The 19,171-nt window shown below is 42.8% G+C and overlaps 1 protein-coding gene across 1 annotated transcript in view; it reads left to right on the top strand.

Annotated features, from left to right (window-relative positions):
* Positions 1 to 19,171, top strand: part of COL17A1 (collagen type XVII alpha 1 chain) — a 55,140-nt gene that overhangs the window by 20,222 nt on the left and 15,747 nt on the right. Inside the window, exons 15-37 of the mRNA XM_019556180.1 lie at positions 161 to 247; positions 1,333 to 1,377; positions 1,929 to 2,078; positions 4,137 to 4,325; positions 5,559 to 5,588; positions 5,953 to 5,979; positions 6,864 to 6,890; positions 7,773 to 7,826; positions 8,008 to 8,112; positions 8,517 to 8,579; positions 9,323 to 9,358; positions 9,511 to 9,564; positions 10,016 to 10,051; positions 10,852 to 10,887; positions 11,332 to 11,394; positions 11,725 to 11,760; positions 12,354 to 12,425; positions 12,755 to 12,781; positions 14,780 to 14,815; positions 15,339 to 15,374; positions 15,614 to 15,694; positions 16,560 to 16,595; positions 17,336 to 17,407. Coding sequence (XP_019411725.1) covers positions 161 to 247; positions 1,333 to 1,377; positions 1,929 to 2,078; positions 4,137 to 4,325; positions 5,559 to 5,588; positions 5,953 to 5,979; positions 6,864 to 6,890; positions 7,773 to 7,826; positions 8,008 to 8,112; positions 8,517 to 8,579; positions 9,323 to 9,358; positions 9,511 to 9,564; positions 10,016 to 10,051; positions 10,852 to 10,887; positions 11,332 to 11,394; positions 11,725 to 11,760; positions 12,354 to 12,425; positions 12,755 to 12,781; positions 14,780 to 14,815; positions 15,339 to 15,374; positions 15,614 to 15,694; positions 16,560 to 16,595; positions 17,336 to 17,407 — 1,398 coding nt within the window. The remainder of the gene's footprint in view (positions 1 to 160; positions 248 to 1,332; positions 1,378 to 1,928; positions 2,079 to 4,136; positions 4,326 to 5,558; positions 5,589 to 5,952; positions 5,980 to 6,863; positions 6,891 to 7,772; positions 7,827 to 8,007; positions 8,113 to 8,516; positions 8,580 to 9,322; positions 9,359 to 9,510; positions 9,565 to 10,015; positions 10,052 to 10,851; positions 10,888 to 11,331; positions 11,395 to 11,724; positions 11,761 to 12,353; positions 12,426 to 12,754; positions 12,782 to 14,779; positions 14,816 to 15,338; positions 15,375 to 15,613; positions 15,695 to 16,559; positions 16,596 to 17,335; positions 17,408 to 19,171) is intronic.

The raw sequence follows: 19,171 nt of genomic DNA on the forward strand, positions 1-19,171 counted from the left end.
GGCTCAGTGGCTTAAACTCCACAGGCGAGATCCATGGCTGATGTAGATTTGAACAAGCCTGTGGAATTTAGTGAAGTTATTTCAGTTTTCTCAGGCTGAGGAATAGATCCTCTTTGACTTCTAATAAGGTGTTTTTGGCTCCTGTTTGGTATCCACCTAGGCTTCTTAGAAGACACCTTGAAGAAAGAAAAACAAGGTGTTTCTTCTTCTTATGCTGCAGACTCCTATCTGAAATCTGAAGGAAATGGTAAGAGTCAGTCATTCTGACCAACCCCATGTTTGTATCATCACAAGTTCTTTGTATTGAATGTGCCATTCACCTCTTTGGTACCTCCTGCCACTGGGGACAGCCCGCCTGTTCTCTTCACCATACCTGCTCCATCTTTCCAAATCCCAACTGAATACATCTCTCCCCATTTGCTTCTGCCTGTTGATTCCTTACTCCTTCGCTGTAGATTAGTTTTATGGCTGAATGCTTTAGTCTGTGCACCAAAAAGAACCCATTCTATGGTAATGTAAAATGGTAGAGCAAGTTGCAAGCTGGGTGTGAGATGGACAGAAAATGGATCACCGTGGTAAACCCATAACTGGAAGTAATTTCTTTGCCTATTAAAAGAGGAGCAATGTCAAAATATTACTAACACAAAGACAGTCTCACACTTGACCACTCTGCTTGTATGTTGGGCATCCATGCTCTCTTTGTTTGTCTTTAGACCTTAAACTCTTTGGAGCGAGAAGTAGAACTTTTTCTCTGCTTGGAAGTCACTAAGATCTTGTGGCTGCCATGGGAAAGACACTTGAAATAAATAAATAATAATAAGGACAATGATAGTAATAAAAGGTGCACTAGCCTGACATGTAAGACTCAGTCATTACACCACCACAGTGGAGTAATACAGTGATGAATCAGCGCTTTGATGTGAAATGAGTCTGAATTCTTTACATAGGTGGTGTTGATTGACTGATACAAATTGCAGACATCAAGAAAAAGTACTGGCAGAGAGGTGTAGAGGCATCCTCTTATCTCTTACAGCTTTGTTTTACTGATTTTAACTGCTACATCATCTTCCTGTCCCAGCAAAATCTAAATTTCACTTGTTTTCCACACTCACTGAATGCTGGATGAAAACACTTTACATCCCTTTAACACTTACACCTGTTTTCAGATAAACCTATGTCCCTGCAATTAACAATGAGAATTAGGCTCCATTTTGTTTCACCACTTCCTTTACACTGTATCCTGCCTGCTGCCTTGCATTATTTTATTTTGGGATGGTGTTCTGCTGCATAGACTAATTATTGTTAAAATCTCTTTTGTTGTTGTACCAACAGGAGATCTAAAATCAGTGTCAACAAAGGACAAAGCAACCTATGCTGGTAAGTGGTGCTCTTAAGGTGCTTCAGTAGGAAGTAATGATGTACTTTTAATGGAAAAATAATTATCCTTTTGCAATATAAACAATGTGTAAGAAGGTGGCAATGCATGAGGGAAGGCATTCTCAGAAGGGTTGTCTCACTGTTTTACACATAGTCTGCATGCCCTGAAATATTTGCATATGCAGTTCAGTCATGGGTCCAAGTCTGAATACGTGTGCTTCTTTAATGCTGGGCAAACTAGGTTGCTAGCAGTGCAGCTACTCAGTGCTACAATGGCAGTTTATTTTTCAGGCCTTCAGCAGGACCAGAATTGTGTCTCCTGTGTACAAACTGAAGTGTGTGTGTGTTTCTGTACATACACATATATGCTTTTGTGTGTATGTGTGTGTACATATACATAAATATATATACACTCAGATACAAACACATCCACATCTTTCACATAATGCTGCATCTAATGGACCTGACTGCTATCCTTATTCTCACATGAGTAACCACAATGAAGTTAACAGGTCATTGACTAATCTCGCTTTTGTCCCTTCCCTCTTCAGAAATACATGGTGATGGTGGAGGGGGAGGGATTGGAGCGGCTCCAGCCTGGTGTCCCTGTGGTTCCTGTTGTAGCTGGTGGAAGTGGCTTCTAGGTCTGCTCCTGGCCTGGTTGCTTCTCCTTGGATTGCTCTTTGGACTCATTGCATTGGGTAAGAGCAGGCCAGCAAATGAACTGTCATTCAGTGAGTGGATGGTTCAGTGCAGCCAGGAGTAGTGATTGGGCCTGAACCAGAAGCCAAATCTAAATACTCCCAAGCTCCGTAGAGGAAGTTCACATCTGGATTGATAATGAGACTAAGGAGAATCTTGGGTCCAGCCCTGTAAGTGGTCAGAAGAGGGATCAGGAAGGGATGTGATAAAGGGGTGCTGACAGATAAAGCGTGATGACAGCATGTAATAATATACTTCACAAGGAACAGGAGGCATTTGATAATACTACAAACTGATCAGCTGAAATACTTCTTTGCACAGAGTTCTGTTAGCCTGTGGAACCTACTGCCACAAGATTTCACCCAGGCCAGGAGATTAGCAGGATTAAATAAAAGATTGGGGAAAGATTTTGGCAATGGGAAGATCAACTGATATATTAGGCAGGATAAAAATAATGTCTAAAGAGATAAGCCTTCATGCTTCAGGGGATAAGCTTAGTCTGTGAGAGATGAGGACAGGAAGTTTCTTCTAGGGACAGACTATTCTACAGGTGTCCACAAGATCACTTATAGTATTCTCTGAAGTCAGTGGTGCTGCATCCTCTCTGAAATAGGGGTCTGGATCAGTCGAATCTTATTTCACTGTGCAACGTTCCCTTTTCCATCTTTCCCATCATTTTGGTTCCTGACTCAATCCAAATCCAAACCTTGCTGCTGGGGGCCCTACTGTCCATAAAAGTTAATTTTGTCACCTTCCATAAAGGACTGAACAGCATTTGATACAGGTTTAGCAATGGGATACTCTGAGTCAGGCAGACTGTCCACATTGATGAGCTTTACTTTTAGATTTTCTTGGGTGTAGGAGGTGTGATTGCTCGCAATTAGGCTCAGTGTATATTAGGAAATGATGCTGGCTTAGGTGTTCCATCTTGATATGTGAAAAAAAATCACCCCCATATCCAATTTAGCTAAGCTAGTGACCACCCCCTCCCCTCAGTTAGTCAAGCTGAAAACTGTAGGAGAACCTAGATTTTACATTGCCTGACTAACTTTTGGGAAAACTACAGACTGCCTTGCCTGCATTAGAACTGTACTTCATGTTAACTTGAGTTAAGAACACATCTTTAAGTGCAGACAGAAGTTCAAACTCTCAATCTAACTCATGGTGCTTCACAGAAAATGCCATGAGTTAGACCAATCCTATCTTCCCGACCCAACAGACTTTAGCTGCTGGGTTGGGAGGGTGGAGGATTGAGCTCCAATTTGGAGTTGATCCAGGGAGAGAGACTGCATCTCTGTAACCTCTTTCCCTAGCTCCACCCCCCACTCTCAGCTCCCAGTGCTGTCTCAGGATGGGAGGGGGAGAAGGCAGAGGAAGAAGGTCCATTCTGGGGTTTCCCCAGCCTGCACTGGAGTGTGGGGGGAGGGTGGATTGGAGTCCCCCACCTCAGTGGCAGGGCAAGGGGTCTCCAGTCCACCTGCCCTGCCCTCCAGCATTGGCTGGGCAACCCCCAGAACGAGCCTCCCCCACTCCCTTCCCCCCCACCCCCATTCTGAAAACAGCTCTGGGAGCAGTGCTGGGCTGTGCCAATTCAGCCGTGCTCCTGGCATGCGCAGACACAAGTTGCTCCACTTTGGAGCACCTTCATCTGAGCCCTCGTGTTTAGATTGTTGTGGGTTGGGCCCTTCTAAAGCACTCTGCAGCTGTGCACTTGTGTTAGGACATGGCTATAGAGTACCTTCAGGGGCCAGATTGGGTGCAAATTGTCAGTTCTGTCTGCACCTTGTGTTCTCAGTGAAGACATAACCCTAAAGGGGAAGTGATTACTCAAGTCACAAAGGAAATCAGTGGCAGGAAACATAGGTCTGATTCCTGTGATCTTAGTACAGGGTCATTCTTCTCCTTAGAGGCTGACAGGTTGTACAGATGTCCTTTCAGTACAGTGGAATCCCTGTGGGAAAGTCAAATACACGGAGTGCCCCCCCTACAGTTATAGGTATTTTGAATATGAATCTGCTGCTATACCTCCTCTTTCATGTGTTAATTTTACCTTTCAGCGGAAGAAGTGAGGAAGCTGAAAGCTCGTGTGGCAGCCCTGGAAGAAAGTAAATTGAGCTACATGACAGAAAATGCTATTTTGCAGTACAGGCAGGGGCTAGGTAAAAGCTCTGCTGAATATCAACATGGTCTTAATGATTTCATCTGGATGGCTGTGAAGGGTAGACTGGATGAAGAAAAGAAAAATGGTAAGAAGGGCAAGTGTCCATAACAAGAATCAGCTGCTATGAGAGGGTTTGCCTAGAAATGAGGTGGTTCTCTGTTATTCACTGTCCAGACTGCTGTGGGGCTTCAGATTGCACTTAGGTAGTAAGGAATATAGAAAATTATGTTTTCAGATGTATCTGCATTTGACAGTAGACATGGAGCTCATTCTTCTGTGTATATTACTGGGGAAGAGCTGGGTTCTGATCTCATGTTTGCCATTGCAAATTTCTAACTACATTGGCTTTGGTGGAAAGACTCCAGTTTACATTTGATCAGCCTGTATTATCTTTTCTCCATGCAGTCCTACCATTATCTCTCAAGTCGGGTTGCACCGACAAATGGAAACTCTTAAGCAGTATCATTCTTTTGTTTCAGAATTTCAAAACTGGCTATCTAAATAATTCAATAATTTCATTCACACACTCTGTTTCTACATACAGCTTGCACAGCCCATGCAACAGTCAGAGCATGCAAGTGCTACTGGTGCAACTTAGGAGACCATTTTTTGAAAATGTGCCCCAGTAACTGCCTCTAATCAAATGGAAATATGTAGTATAGTCTTTATAATCCAGACAAAGCCAGGAAGCATGTCAGCTTAGCTTGAACTGACTGAAACCTTCAAAGTGCAGCACAATATACTCACAATATACTCACACACTGTATTGTGTGGAGTGTACTGCAAACAAGTACAGGTCCCAGAATGAGGCCTGTAATAGACGCATTCAATCTACTGTAGAAAAAGAGGATGATTTCAAGGTGGTGGTAAAAGAAATTGTCCCATGTAATTCTGAATCAAGCTTACAGCACTGATAGAACTTTACATTTTTAAAGCACTGCATAAATAATAACTGCCTATTCCCCTGTGTTGAGGTCAGTATTATTTTCCCCCACTTTTAAGTTGAAAAAAGCAAGATTTAGTTATGTGGCCAAGGTCATGAAAAAAACTAGCATCAAGAACTGGGTTTGAACTCAGGGGCCTGAATTCTCCTTCCTCCTCCAAATGTGACTCCTGCAGATTTTCAAAGGAAACCATAGAAGCAGGAATTTTCCTGGGAAGAACATAATTGCAAAATCACACTCTGTCCATTAGACAGTGCTGCCCTCAGCCTCAAAATCAAGTCTGAAAATGCATTGCATCACGAGAGAGAGAGAGTGTGACAAAGGGAATTTGTTTGTGTGGTGAAACCTAACAACTGTGTTATTTTCTGTTATAGGCTTCTGGAGAGGGGAACCTGGCCCAAAAGGTACTGGAATGCTGGATTTTTCTTCCTGTGTCCTCTGCTATTTTCTCCATAAGTATAATGAAGAATCCAGGACAGATGTTTTAAAATGCCAGGGGTGTCTACTAGTAGGAGGGGCGATTGCTTCCTGCATCCCCCTAGGAAGAGAAATTGAAAAGGGCTTTTCTGGAAATAGACTTACTGTTGGAAGGCCAGGTTCTGTATTGTGCAGATGTGGTGCAGATGTGAAGTACCATGCACACCCAGCTCTCCCACTGGTTTCACTGGGAGCTTAGAGTGTAACAAGGGAGCAAGAGTTCTTCCAGGATGAGCCATGGCTGGAAATACTTTACAAGTCTCTCATACTTCTGTTTTCTGTTTTTCCTAGGTGATATGGGAATGCAAGGTCCCAAAGGTGAGTCTAAATGACATGTTCTCCTCAGACATGTTGACAATATGCAGTAGGGACAATAGCTTTGGAGATGCAAGGACACTATAGATTAGGAGAGGTAAGATATCACCTTTATGGGTGATATCTTTTATTGGACCAACTGCGTGGTTGAGATAAAGTTTGACAAGATTTCAAACATAAGGCATTCTTCATCAGGTCTGAGGGAAGAAGCAGACACCATGTTTAAAAACAGTGGGTAGGGCTGTGAAATTAGAGAAGAGAGGGGTATCAGAGAAACAATTAATAGAAGGAAAAAAGCGTGATTAATGGGAGATTGAATAGTCAAAAAGGAAGAGGGTCATTATCACCTGTGGTGTGAAGGAAGAATTTCAGTAATCAGATATATTATAGTATGCCGTGAAGTCAATATAATGTTCAGTCCAGCCAGCTGGACGCCAAGAACCAAGGACTGAAGTGATATATAGATTTGGAAGCTGGAAATGGCCTTTTGTCTCCAAAGAAGCGATTGGCATAGAGAGGCTGATGAAGTGGTGGGTAACACATTAAAATCTACATGGGTCTATGTTTTAAGCATGAGGCTGTCTTTACTTTTCAGACATAACTCCATGACAAAAACCCTTTAGAGCTTATTGTAGAGGGGGAAATATTTCTTTGCATTCAGAAATATACTCATCTGTTTGAAAACCATCATAGAAATTGTACATTATCCAGTGGAATCAGTGTGCTACTAAGGAGTATTGAGAGGAGGTTGATTTATCAGCAGCCAATTGCTGCAAGGGTTAGACACCTCTATTCTTATGGGTAGAGTCTAACTAGTAAGGGGTGTAGAAGGGAACATGAGGATAGGGCCATTTTCACACTGATTGTCTATTTCTTTGTTGTAACAGGAGACCAAGGACTTCCTGGTATACCAGGTGGGTAAATTTGAACATGTCACTGATTCTGGGCTGCGCAGGGCTTCAGCTAACCAGCACATGCTATGACATTATAGGCTAATACTCCAAGGAGTCTGGGCTCAGTTCTTGTGTGATTGTAGATGCCTTATACCCCTCATAAGTACCTGATTAGTGACTGGGCATTGACAAACCAACAGAGCCACTGTCCTGCAGTGCAGTGGCAGATTTTCAGTGCAGCTTCAGACTAGCTGATGCTTTTCTGAACACACACTTGCAAGTGCGTTTTTGGATCACTGGCATTGGCATACACATATGAAAGGTCAGGATGCCTGTATGAGCAGCTAAGGCAATTTTGCTTGTGAAAGTTTTGTTTGGGAAAATTCTGTCTTGACTGTTCAGTGACAATGCATGCTCACAAAATTGTGTGCACCCAAGCAGAGGTTCCACTGAGTAAATACTGCCACTGTGTCAAATAAGTATGTCATTCTCACTTGTGTGGTGTGTAGATTTCAGACCCTTTTGTGCTGAATATTTAGAAATAGATTCTGAACAATATCCACGTCACTAACCATGATGTGACGCTACTGTGCAATAATGCTGGTTACTGCACAGTCATTTAGTAATTGGTTATGCAAGTACTAAATGACTGTGCAGTAACCACTGTGCAGTCTGCCACTTGTATAGATGCAGCTACTATGCCTTAGTGTACATTTCTTTCCAGATACTTCAAAAGAGAGCCCCACTTACCAAGTAATATATTTTTTAGCTCAACTCTCTAACTATTTGGTCTTCAGTTTCTTTGTCCTTTACTTTCATAACACCAACAGTCCACCAATGGTCCAAATGTAAGGAAAGAAAATGCAGGTTTAATGTGCTGTATTATGCTTATGTTAATTCCAGGTCTGATTGGACACCCAGGACCAGAGGGGCCAAAGGGACAGAAAGGCAGTGTGGGTAAGTGGCACTGACCTGTCTTTCCAGGTAACTCTGAGTTTATCATCACTGAACCACAGTGGGAGGCTCATGAGTCCTCAAGCTGTATGTTGGAACACAGGACCTCCTGGGAGATGAATGTCTTCTTACATGGGGTGGAGGATATAGAAAAACTATAAGACAAGCAATTTGTTTTCTGTAGGTGAACCTGGCATGGAAGGACCCATGGGGCAAAGAGGGCGAGAAGGGCTTCCAGGGCCTCGTGGGGAGCCTGGACCACCTGGATTTGGCGAGAAAGGAGACAGAGGTAGGAGATCAAGTTGCCTGGAGCCCTCCTTTCCACTTTTAATTCTGTTTAGAAAAAACAATTCGGTAATCAATAATCAAGGGTTCTGGTAGTTCAGATCCAGGCTTCATTTTATCTGCTTAGACGGAACTGGTCTAAAAGGCCTTGATTTGTCCTAGGTCTTCAGTGGACCAAACAGTTAGCTTTTTTCATAGAATCAAAAATATTTTGAATATTGGTTACCTTATTTATTTTGATATAATTCAAGACCTAAGATTTGAGGGAAATCAAATTCTGCTGCATTACAATGGAATTGTTTCAGGTTCTTTCTTACTGACTGGTTGCTAATAATAATGGCATTGAGTAGGATGCAATCAGAGCCTAATCCACAGTAGGTATTCATGATCTTGTTCTTAACTCTCCAGGTTCTGTCGGTGAGCCAGGACTTCCAGGGTCACCTGGTGCCCCAGGTTCTGTTGGTCCCAAAGGTAAATATAACGATGGATGGAAAATGTCAATAGAGTGCGGACAAATGAAACGGTTATACTGATCGAAAAGGTGGAGGAAACTTACAACTGGAAACTATTCCATTGTAACTGGTTTACATGTCTATTCCATCCTTTAGCAAATGGAAGCCAAGCTGTAGTAATTTAGCTGATGTTTCATTCCCATGTAAGTTGCCCCAGTATAGCTTCATTTACTGTGGGAAAGGAGCAGACACATGCAATAGTCACAGTGGACCAGCTCAGGAGCAGTAAGCCTCCCCCAGCTGCCATGCTCAGGAGAAGTGTCTTTCCATTTTTAAACCAGTATAATTGTTTCATAGCTAGAGTTTCATAAGTAAGTAGTCCTGGAAGACTGAGTAGGATCTGTGGAAGGATGGATTGAAAAAAAGTGGCCCTGATGTTTTTAGTTGTGCTTCATTGCAAGGAGTAGATGAATGATCAGGCTTAGAACTGACTAGTTTGTTTGAGAAATTATGCAGTCTAAGTGTATAGTCTACTCACCTTCAAGGTTAAGCAGTTGTCCTTGCCTTTGAACCTTTAGCAACAATGGGACAAGACTCTAGCTGCCATATCAGTGCAGTTCTAAACTTTAGTGGGAGTTGTACCTTGTAAGTGACTCATGAACAGCAGTTGCCAGGTGATCATGTGTTGGCAGATCCAAAGAGATTTGCTTTTTCCCATTGTAAGGCGACTTTAATATCTCATCTCATTCTTTTTATTTACAGGTATGACAGGTTCTCCAGGCCCACATGGTCCTCCAGGTGAGTGCTTCATCCTTCTTTTATAGTATCTCATAAAATATGGGCAATGTACAGGTAGACTGAGACCACCCTGCATGTCAGACATTTCCTTTTCATTAATATATGCTCAGTAATGAAGCAGACTGAAACCCTCAATCCTGTTTCTCCTGCAGGTCCTCCAGGCCTCCAGGGATTTAGAGGTGAAGCAGGTCTCCCAGGTCCTAAAGGTAAGACACAAATTCCACATTCAGCCACACTGAGGAGTCATGGAGGCAGTAACAGATATTGTGTTTCCATCACTGCCCAGAACAGCACACCTGACTAAGCAGTGGAGCCATATCTGTGAACTGTTCTGATGCTGGGGCCAGGCCGGGCCAAGGATAATAGAAAAAAAGAATAGGAGGAAGAATACACTTGGGGGTGGGGGTGGATGCCCTGCATGTGCTATAGAGTAGTGGATGACAGTTTAGATTAGATGAAACAGCAAAGGAGATTTCAGTGGATGGCTGAATGCTACAGTATTGAATGAGAAGATCACAGTGTCTCCCCTAGCAGAGCCTCTGCACCATCCCATCCTGCTCTGAAGTGCATGAAGTTGTCTCTAAAAAGTAATGAAGGACAGAGATGTTTTCCTTTGTTCAGTAGAAACATTTAAAGCTTGTCTTGTATATCTTTTAGGTGACAAAGGAGCTGCGGGACCACCTGGACCCAAAGGTATGTCAGTCAATTAAATTACCTTTGTCAATACTTCCTTTTTTTTAAGATCCTTTTTGAGTATTTCTTTTGGATCCCCCTAAAGGCTGAAGGAACTGGTCTTAGTTAGTCTAGAGAAGAGAAGACTAAGAGGGGATTCAATAGCAGCCTTCAACTCCCTGAAGGGGGATCCAAAAAGGATGGAGCCAAGGTTCAAATTACATTCCAACTCTGGGGTGGGGGTCTGCAGCAGTGGCAGCCAGAAGCTGGTAGAAGCTGCCGCCGTCACCTGAAGTGTGAGGTGGGCTGGGGAGGGGGAGGGCTCTCGTCTCTTATGGGGGAGTGCTTGCCTCTTATGTGGAGGCTCAGCCCTCCCCCTAGCTTTCCCGTAATTCAAATCCTGAATGGAGCTGGATTGTTCTCAGTGGCGGCAAATGACAGGACAAGGAGCAGTGATCTCAAATTGTGGCAAGGGAAGTTGAGGTTAGATATTAGGGGAAAAATTATTTCACAAAAAGGTTAGTAAAACACTGGAACAGGTCACCCAGAGAGGTAGTGGAAGCTCCATCCTTGGAGGTTTTTAAGACTTGTTTGGACAAAGTCTTGGCTGGGATGATCTAGCTGGGGCTGGTCCTGCTTTGAGCAGGGGGTTGGACTAGATGTTTTCCTGAGGTCCCTTCCAATGTTCATTTTCTATTATTCTGTAATGCCAGAGTGGCCTCTTTTTTTTTGATGTTTTGTTCATGTGTTCTCTACTTTGACAGTAACATTTTACAATGAAACAATTATATAACATCCTTTGTCCATTGTGTTTGTTTTAGGTGATCAAGGTGAAAAAGGTCCTCGTGGTCTGACAGGTGAGTCTAGAAACACTTCTTTTCCAAAATCTTGAAATTAGCATGTAAAATATGGAAACAAAATAAGCAATTGGTAAAAAGTGCATTTGAAAGTATGAGATGACCACTGAACTCAATTCGTCTTTAAAAGAGATGATAGTGTCATTCCTGGCCTTATTTTTGCTCAGGTTTGCCAAACTGAATTGCATTAGTGATTCATACGATTCCAGTATATACTCGGTAGTGAGTCTTACTGATTGCTTCAGAGAGGTTCACACACAAAGCACTCAGCTCATTTGTACATATTACAAAAATAATCCTTCCTAATACCCATAAGCAGCCTCTTGGTATCCTGAACATCCTGTTGTTGCTGCCTTTAGCTTGCAGATGAAAAAATCTTGCTGAGACTCATTAAGTGCCATCTCATTATTATTTTTTATTCATCTTAATTTAATTTGCTTACAGGTGAACAAGGAGCCAGAGGATTGCCTGGTTCTGCAGGAGAACCAGGAGCTAAAGGTTCAGTAGGTAAATAACAAAGAAGTGCTGCAATATTTCTGAAGATCACATATGGGAGTTGATGTCGTTCCATTCATATAGAGTCCATTTCGGCAAAGACTGGCTAGGAAATGACAGTGGAGTGGAATTGTACTGAATATGTTGCCAGATATTTACTACATTCATGAAAGTGCTTCTTTATAATTTTGTGAACCCTCAGTGAGTCCAGCCAAGGACCTATTCACCTGCAATATAATAGAAAGTCATAGTCTGGTGGACAGTAGTAGTCTGTTTAGTAAAGAGTTGGGAATACTATGGTGCTCTTTCAGGAATTCCTCATGTATTCTTATCTCTTGTTAGGTCCTGCTGGTCCTGATGGACTCCAAGGCCCAAGAGGTAGGCTACTGTTTTTTAATTTTCCTTCCCGTTGCACCTCCTCAGAGACAAAAGGTCAGCTACATCTTGACTTGAAGGCAGTTTGAGAGGAAGACTGGGGTTTGTTTCATGACCTTGAACCCTAGCCTCTCAGAATAACAGGGCAACAATGTGCCATCAGACATTACTAAGTCTGTCTCCCTGTTCTCCATCAGGATGACTTCACCTTGGTGGGCCAGGTATGACCAAGACACTTGAGAGTAGGCAACAGGGTACTGCGAAATGCACCTTGTGTGAACATGAGATCAGGCACATTCTTCTTAGAGACTCTCCCTACCTCCATATTTCAGGCAAGAGCCTAAACAAACAGATAAACCTTAAGCCACCTCCTGGACATCATCAAACTTGGAGGCTTTTCTCCAAATCTGGATGCTCATATTGGGTATGGAAGAATGGAAATTCTTGCTCAGTATGTCTGTAGACCTGCCCCTTTGTGTTTGGCACCTATGCTTGAAAAGGTGGTTCAGTTCATACTGATGATGCTTATAATATAAATGGTTACTGCACTTCCCGAAGCTGAAATGTTTCTGTGCTGTATCGGTAACTGTCTCTAGGTGAACAAGGTCTCATGGGATTGCCAGGAATACGAGGCCCACCTGGACCCCCCGGAGATTCAGGACAGCCAGGTAAGGGAAACATACCTTCTGTTAGGTAAGGAGCACAGCTGTTCATTGTCAGCAAGTTGTCTGGAGACTGCCTGCTGGGCAGTTCTTCAGAGACCTGTGCCAGCTGTTCGTGCTAAGGCATCATTACATCATGCAAAGATATTTGGACACAGGGCCCTGAACCACATACACAGACCTAAACCTGATTTAAACCAGTGTTCAGCTGACCTCAGTCATGCTGTGTTGATTTACACCAGCTGAAGACCTCACCCAAAATTTTAAACAGAATGATTGTTTTCCACACAGAACATTTTCCAAATCCTTTAAAATGTTTGCCTTTATTTTCCCAGGTCTCACAGGACCTCCAGGACCTCCAGGTAAGTTATTTTGCCACTGGCAGACTTTCATTATCACTCTGTAGTGCCTTGACCTTCCTCTTGGCCTCAGATTTGTAAGAGGATTTTCCTCATATGTGTCTAAGATTCTAAATGGAGTGGACCCATCAAGCTGGTAACACTTATCCATACGTTACAGAGATTCTCTGATGAAGTTAGTACCATTCAGTTGATGTCATTTTTCATTTTAATGTAGATACTTCATTAGTTGAGCCAGAAATCCAGCTTTTAAATGTTTGCTACCTTCATGAGGGCCACAACTTTTTTAACCTCCTCAGCAGCCTGTTAGCACTCCCAGCAAATGAAGGATATCTCACAGGGCTGGAGTATCTTCTGCCAAAGGTTATAAGCCTAATCCATCTGAGGTGTTTACAGACTGAAACTGTCTGCCATGTCATGCCTGTCCAGTAGCCTTTGCAAAATATATTTATTATTTGAGCCTAATTCCTTGCAACTTTGTGTCTGTATCAACAAACCACCCTCCAGATGTCTCTGCCTGGCCCCATTGTTGGTATTTCCAGCCAAGGGATGCCAATAATATAGATGTCCTATGAATAAACAAAGAACATTAAACTACAGGGCTTTCAGCAAAGGAAGTTTAACCTGCACTTAGCTCACTTATTCTGTTTTAGAAAACAACTGTTATAATGATAAGACTAGGTGGTGGCCCAGTAAGTAAAGCAAACTATGGTAAACTAAGGACTCACTTGATTTGCTGAAGGGGAAAAAGATTTGGAAAACAATTGAATTGATCTGTGCTACGTAAATAAAGGATATGCATTGAGAATGATAGACAATATATTTTTAATGGATGCAGTTCAAAATCCCTGGAACCTTCCCTTTCGTTAAGTCAGAATAGGATTTCCAGTGTGGTAACACACAAGTATCTGAATCTCAAGTGGGTTTTGAGATAGTCATTGTACCTGACACCTGAGCACAACAACAAGTCCCAGTGGGCTTCTAGAAATCCTACCGCTTGTTACAGAGAATGTGTTCCAGCTCCTTGTGCATAACTGACCTGTCCTTTTACTCATTAGTAGTAATGTAGGGTTTTCCAGCAGCAACATGATACCCTATGACTTTCTCACATTGGTATTCAGGATAGGATTATCAACCCAAGACTCTTTTTTCACTCACAGTCTGCAGACTTTTTACTGACCGCCAAACTTTTTGCTGACATTTTTACTAATATATGTCTTACATAATGCAGCTTTTCTGCCAGGCCCCAGTTAGAAGGGGTGGGTTCAAATTTAGGGGTTTAACATCAACCTTAGTGAAAAATAAAAGAGCTTGATTGTAAGTAAAAAGGTTTTTTTCTTGGGTTGGCAACCCTGCTTGATTGCAGCGATAATTTTATGCTGTGTTACTCCCTGCCCCCAGCCAGAGGTCCTCTACTCATCCCTACACCTCAGTGTCCCTGACTGCACTCTGAACCATGCTGTTTCCCCACCCAACCCCTGGGCCGTAACTCTGGTGGCCCCATTTCCCCCTGTCCCAGCATGCACCCCCAAAGAAACCTACCTGCTACCCAGCAGTTTTACAGGCAGCCTGGGATGCTGCACCAGCACATGACTGAGACAGTGCTCCCTTCAGAGTGCTGTGCACCTGCTCAGATACCAGGTAATACTGCTGTTCTCTGTCAAAGTTTCAGTAAAGCAGCAGCTGCTTATATTTTTACTGATGGCCAAAGGGTTTTTTGGACTTTACTGACAAACTATTTTTAGCCTGATTTTTTTACTGCCATTCTGTAAATTTACTGATAGTTGGCAACCCTGTTCTGGGAAAGCAAAGGAACTGCAATCAACAGGAAGGAATTTATTTATTTTTTTAAATATCAGTTACAGGAAAATAAACATTTGGATCTAGTGACTCAAATGGGAAGTTTTGCCCACTAACCCATAGTTAAAATTCACTGAAGCATCTGGTTAAAAAAAAGGCCTCACACTAATAATTTTGAATTGTTTCTATGATTCCTATTAGGCCTTCCAGGCAACCCAGGTCAACCAGGAACTAAAGGTAGGTCAGGATTCAAATCACAGATTCCCTTATTCTGCACTTGTCATTGGTGACTATTTTCTTCTCTGATGAACAGTACCTGGATCAACAGTGGCACCTAGTGGTTTCCAAAAAGAAACAAAAGAACAGAAGTCTTCCTGGGAAAATAAAAAACAGGCTGTTCTCACTGCAAAGCCCCCTCTGAAATGTGCTTATTAGACCTAACTCTGCTCTGAGATACAAGAGCACAAGCCCTGGTGACTTCAGTGCTACTTATGCACGTATCTGTATGGTCAGTACTGGGCTGACTGACTGTTCTGTCTCATTCCAAAAGCTGATTAGAGAATATTACTGAGTTAACTGAGTTCTCTCTTTCTGACTTTCTTCCCCAAATGGCCTCCTGTGCAGATAATTATTCTATCAAGGGATCAAGGGAAATGAGGATAGATACCAAAGTCTTTAAAAGCAAATTAAAACTGTTTTATTGATCTATTAATTGTTCCCCTGAAGAAATAAGCTTTTCTCTTCTCTCTCTCTCTCCTAGGTGAACCTGGAGCTCCAGGCAGAATTATCAATGGAGGTACGTACTGTACTGTGACGTGATGGCAGGCAGTGCCAATTTTTGATGTTTTTCTTCAGCTTGTATTATTCCTCCTAAATTCATGTTTCCGGGTACTGTGCCAGGTCTCCATGTGCTTTTATCTTGGAAGTCTCTTGTGAGCATACCTACCGTGCAGCTAGTAAAAATATCCATTACAAATAGAATGCTGTGCACATTCACTCCTCTTCTGTTACAAACTGTCTGTGTTTGCATTTCAGGGGATTCCTCAACTATTGCCCTTCCTGGCACCCCAGGGCCTCCAGGCCCAGCTGGACCCCAAGGCCCGCCAGGTGCCCCAGGTAAGGAAACCTAGTTCCTTCATTACAGTTCCTACATGTAACCTGCATCTGTGCTCATCATTATTTATCATGAACTGTGCTTGAGGTGGTTTGAAATACTGGGGAAGACCTAGTCCTTGATTTGCAAAAAACGTAAGTAGTTCGATGTAAAATTCGACCCATCCACAATTACCCCTGTGGAAAAAGGAGCACAAAACAGAATAGGAACTTGCTGCTTCTTTGGGCACTAGGTAAACCTCTTTCCATTTCAGAAGAGTGAGCGTACCTGATTCAATCCCCACAGCTTTGTTTCGGAGTCCAAAACAGGAGGGGAGAGTTATGCTCCTGTCCTGACTGGGGGTGGAGTTGTTCTCAAGACAAGAGAAATGTCAACCTTGGCAGCTTTCAAATCCAAACCCCAACTTCACACCAACTCAGCCCCAGACCCAAGTTCTTCTTAACCTTCCTCTAGTCATTCCCAATATAGATCCCTCCCACCAGCAAATTCTCATGTCACATCCTTTCCCCAAATCTTTACCTCTTTGGCTTCAGTGGCATTAATCCTGAACTACACCAGGGGAAGTGAGAGAAGAATCAAGCCTATGGTCTTTTTATTGTTCTCAGTACTAGTGTGGCTGCTTCCCTTTTTAACTGGATAAGCTCTTTATTTGCCAGGTGACAGGCTGGAAACTGTTTCTCTTGGACCTCTACTAATGCATAAAATGTTGACTAATTTGCATCCCATCATGGTTTAATTTACTTGTGCAGAAAATATACTATTTGATGTTCTCAGCTCTTTAAAAGAGCTATTGATTCTTGCCTGCCACTGTAAAATACAGCCAGAGAAATCTAATGCTACTGCTTTTTGTTTTCCCTTTGAAACCAGGTCCTGCTGGACCAGCTGGTCTCCCTGGACAGCAAGGTACGGTGTATAGCCTGCTTAGCCCTCTGTCTACCTCTCTATGAACTGAATTCACTAGCATCCTCCTTTTCAAAAAGATCTCTCTTCTTCTCTTCTTCTCTCCTTGTATCTTTGCCTCTTGCCTAGTTTCTTTCTGTTCCTGTGCATATCTCTTCAGTTCGTCTCAGTTTTGCTGTATGCTCAGCTCTAATTGATTTTTTTTTTTTGTAAAGGAATTCCCATTTTTTCATTTTCTCTCCCTAGGATAAAGGGGCTGAGGGACAGCCATTCCATGTGAAAGCTATAGCTGTAGATACTTCTGTTATTATTTTAGGTAGGGAATAGGTGTAGTCACACCTGACAGCCAGAACTGGTTTTCTGTTACATGAAACTTGGTCTTGGTTTAGAGGTCTTGTGGTACAATAGGGTGGGAAACAGAGACAGGCCATGAACTAAGATTGAAGACATTGGGAAACTGTACAGTAATGTCCAGATTTGGACAAATATCTGGGGCTGGACTTGATGATCTCCCGAGGTCCCTTCCAGCCCTGATGTCTATGAAATCTATGAAAATATACATCAAGGACTCAGCTTGTGTGACCCAGTCTATTTATGATTCATAATAGAAGATGAAACCTGATTCCATCTCAGATGGGAATTTAAAGCTTGGCTCACTAGCTAACACTCCTACAGGCCTCTAATGGGACACTGATCACCTTTTATCAGCTAAATAACCCACTCTCTCTCTGTTCCCAACACAGGTCCACGTGGTGAGGCAGGGTTCACAAGTGAAACCATTGTGGAAACTATCAAAGCAGAAGTTGCATCTCAAGGTAAGAAGAGCTGCTTTTTCAGCCCTGTGTTTGAAGCTTGAGGAGATAAGACATGTTGCAAGTCTCACTAACAACCAGTGGAGCGTCTCCTTCAGCTTAAGATGTCTTATCTCAGAGTGATGTAGAGCAGAGGTGTCAGACTCACCAGGCACCCAGCCTGGATCTGGGCAGGGTGGCAGTGGAGGGAGCAGCAGCAGCAGCCACCACAGGGGTTAGTGCAGCTCTTGCTTGCTCCGCCGCCAACATCATTCCCCAAAGGGGCTCTGTAGCCCAAATTTGGGGGGCAGACCCTTCCCCCAAATTCTCAGCCCCTCTAGAAGCCCTGTGGGCTGGATCCAGCCATAGACCATACATCTGACACACCTGTTATAGGACAAGTGTGCATATGTGTTAGCTGAGGATAACAGCATCTGCATAATGATGATGTCACCTGTCTGTTTTATACCTCACTTTTAATCAGAAGATCTCAAAGCACTTTATAACAGAGGCCACTTCCATTATCACAGAAGGGGAAACTGACTTACTCAAGTCACCCAGTATCAAAGCTGGGAATAGAACGCAGGTCTCTTCTGTTCTCGTCCACTGAGCTGTCAATTAGGTGGCATCGCTGCCTGTTTAGAGCATGGTCACTGTATTAATAGCAACAGTGCTGCTAAATCACCTGAAAAAGAAGTAACCCCCTTAAAATGCCATGTAATTTTGGTGGAGGGGAGAGAGCCAGCACCTCCAAGTTATTAGAAAGCAATACAGGAGAAACAGAAATGTCTTTCAAGGCAGAAATGGCAGAACAAGGAGGGAGCAATTTGACAGTATGCCTTGAAAAAAAAAAGTCACCTTGCTTTCTGTAATACAAAACATCCACTGCACCCATTTATAACAGTTACTGGATTGTTCTTCTCTACTCTGATAAGATTTTGTAATTATATCTGCAACCCTGACCAGAGACGGATTGAAATGACAAGTGGTCCTGACCAAATTTCCTTTGTATAAATACTACATCTGGAGGAATTTGTGTCTGAAACAGAACAGATGCCAAGTTCTAGCTCTTTCGCATGGGCTGAGCCACAGGCCTGGATATCTGAACACTCCTGGCTTTGGATTTGTGTCTGGGCTTTGAGGCTGAGGTCCTGCTCTAATCAAGACTCTGCAAGGCCTAGTTTCATCAGAGAGTGGCTTCCTGATCATCTTATTAAAAAATTCACCCCAAAAAATAATTTATTTCCTGGAAAAGTCTCCTATGACCCCAACCCCATTTGCTCCTCCCAGATTCCTCCACTTTTGTCAGAGACTGTTTCCCACCTGGCAATTTTGTCCACTCCAGCCCTCCAGCACTGGCCTCTGTGCTATGTTCTCCACACAGGACACCAGCCAGGCCTAGTCCCAACCTTGTCCTCTCCGAATCTTGTTTGTGTCCTTTGATCCATGTGGCGCAGCCCCAGGGGTCCTACCTAAAGCCACCCCTGAGCCTCAAAGCCTCCATTAGCACCATAACAACAGTATTTCCATAGCAATATATATAGATAGATAGATAGATATTTGTTTATATATATCTAGATATATATAATATAGTATAATTTTAGATAGATAGATAGATAGCTATATCTATCTGTCTAGATATACCTATCTCTCTCTCTCTCTTTCTCTCTCTCTCTCTCTATATATATATATCAATATATATTTGTTTCTGTCTTCTTTTTACACTTCTTTTTACAGTATTGGCAAGTGCAGGAGAACGATTAGGGCTTCCCGGTCCTCCAGGCCCTC

Source organism: Crocodylus porosus, unplaced genomic scaffold (genome assembly GCF_001723895.1).
Source record: "Crocodylus porosus isolate Cpor-Errol unplaced genomic scaffold, CroPor_comp1, whole genome shotgun sequence".
Taxonomy (NCBI): Eukaryota; Metazoa; Chordata; order Crocodylia; family Crocodylidae; genus Crocodylus; species Crocodylus porosus.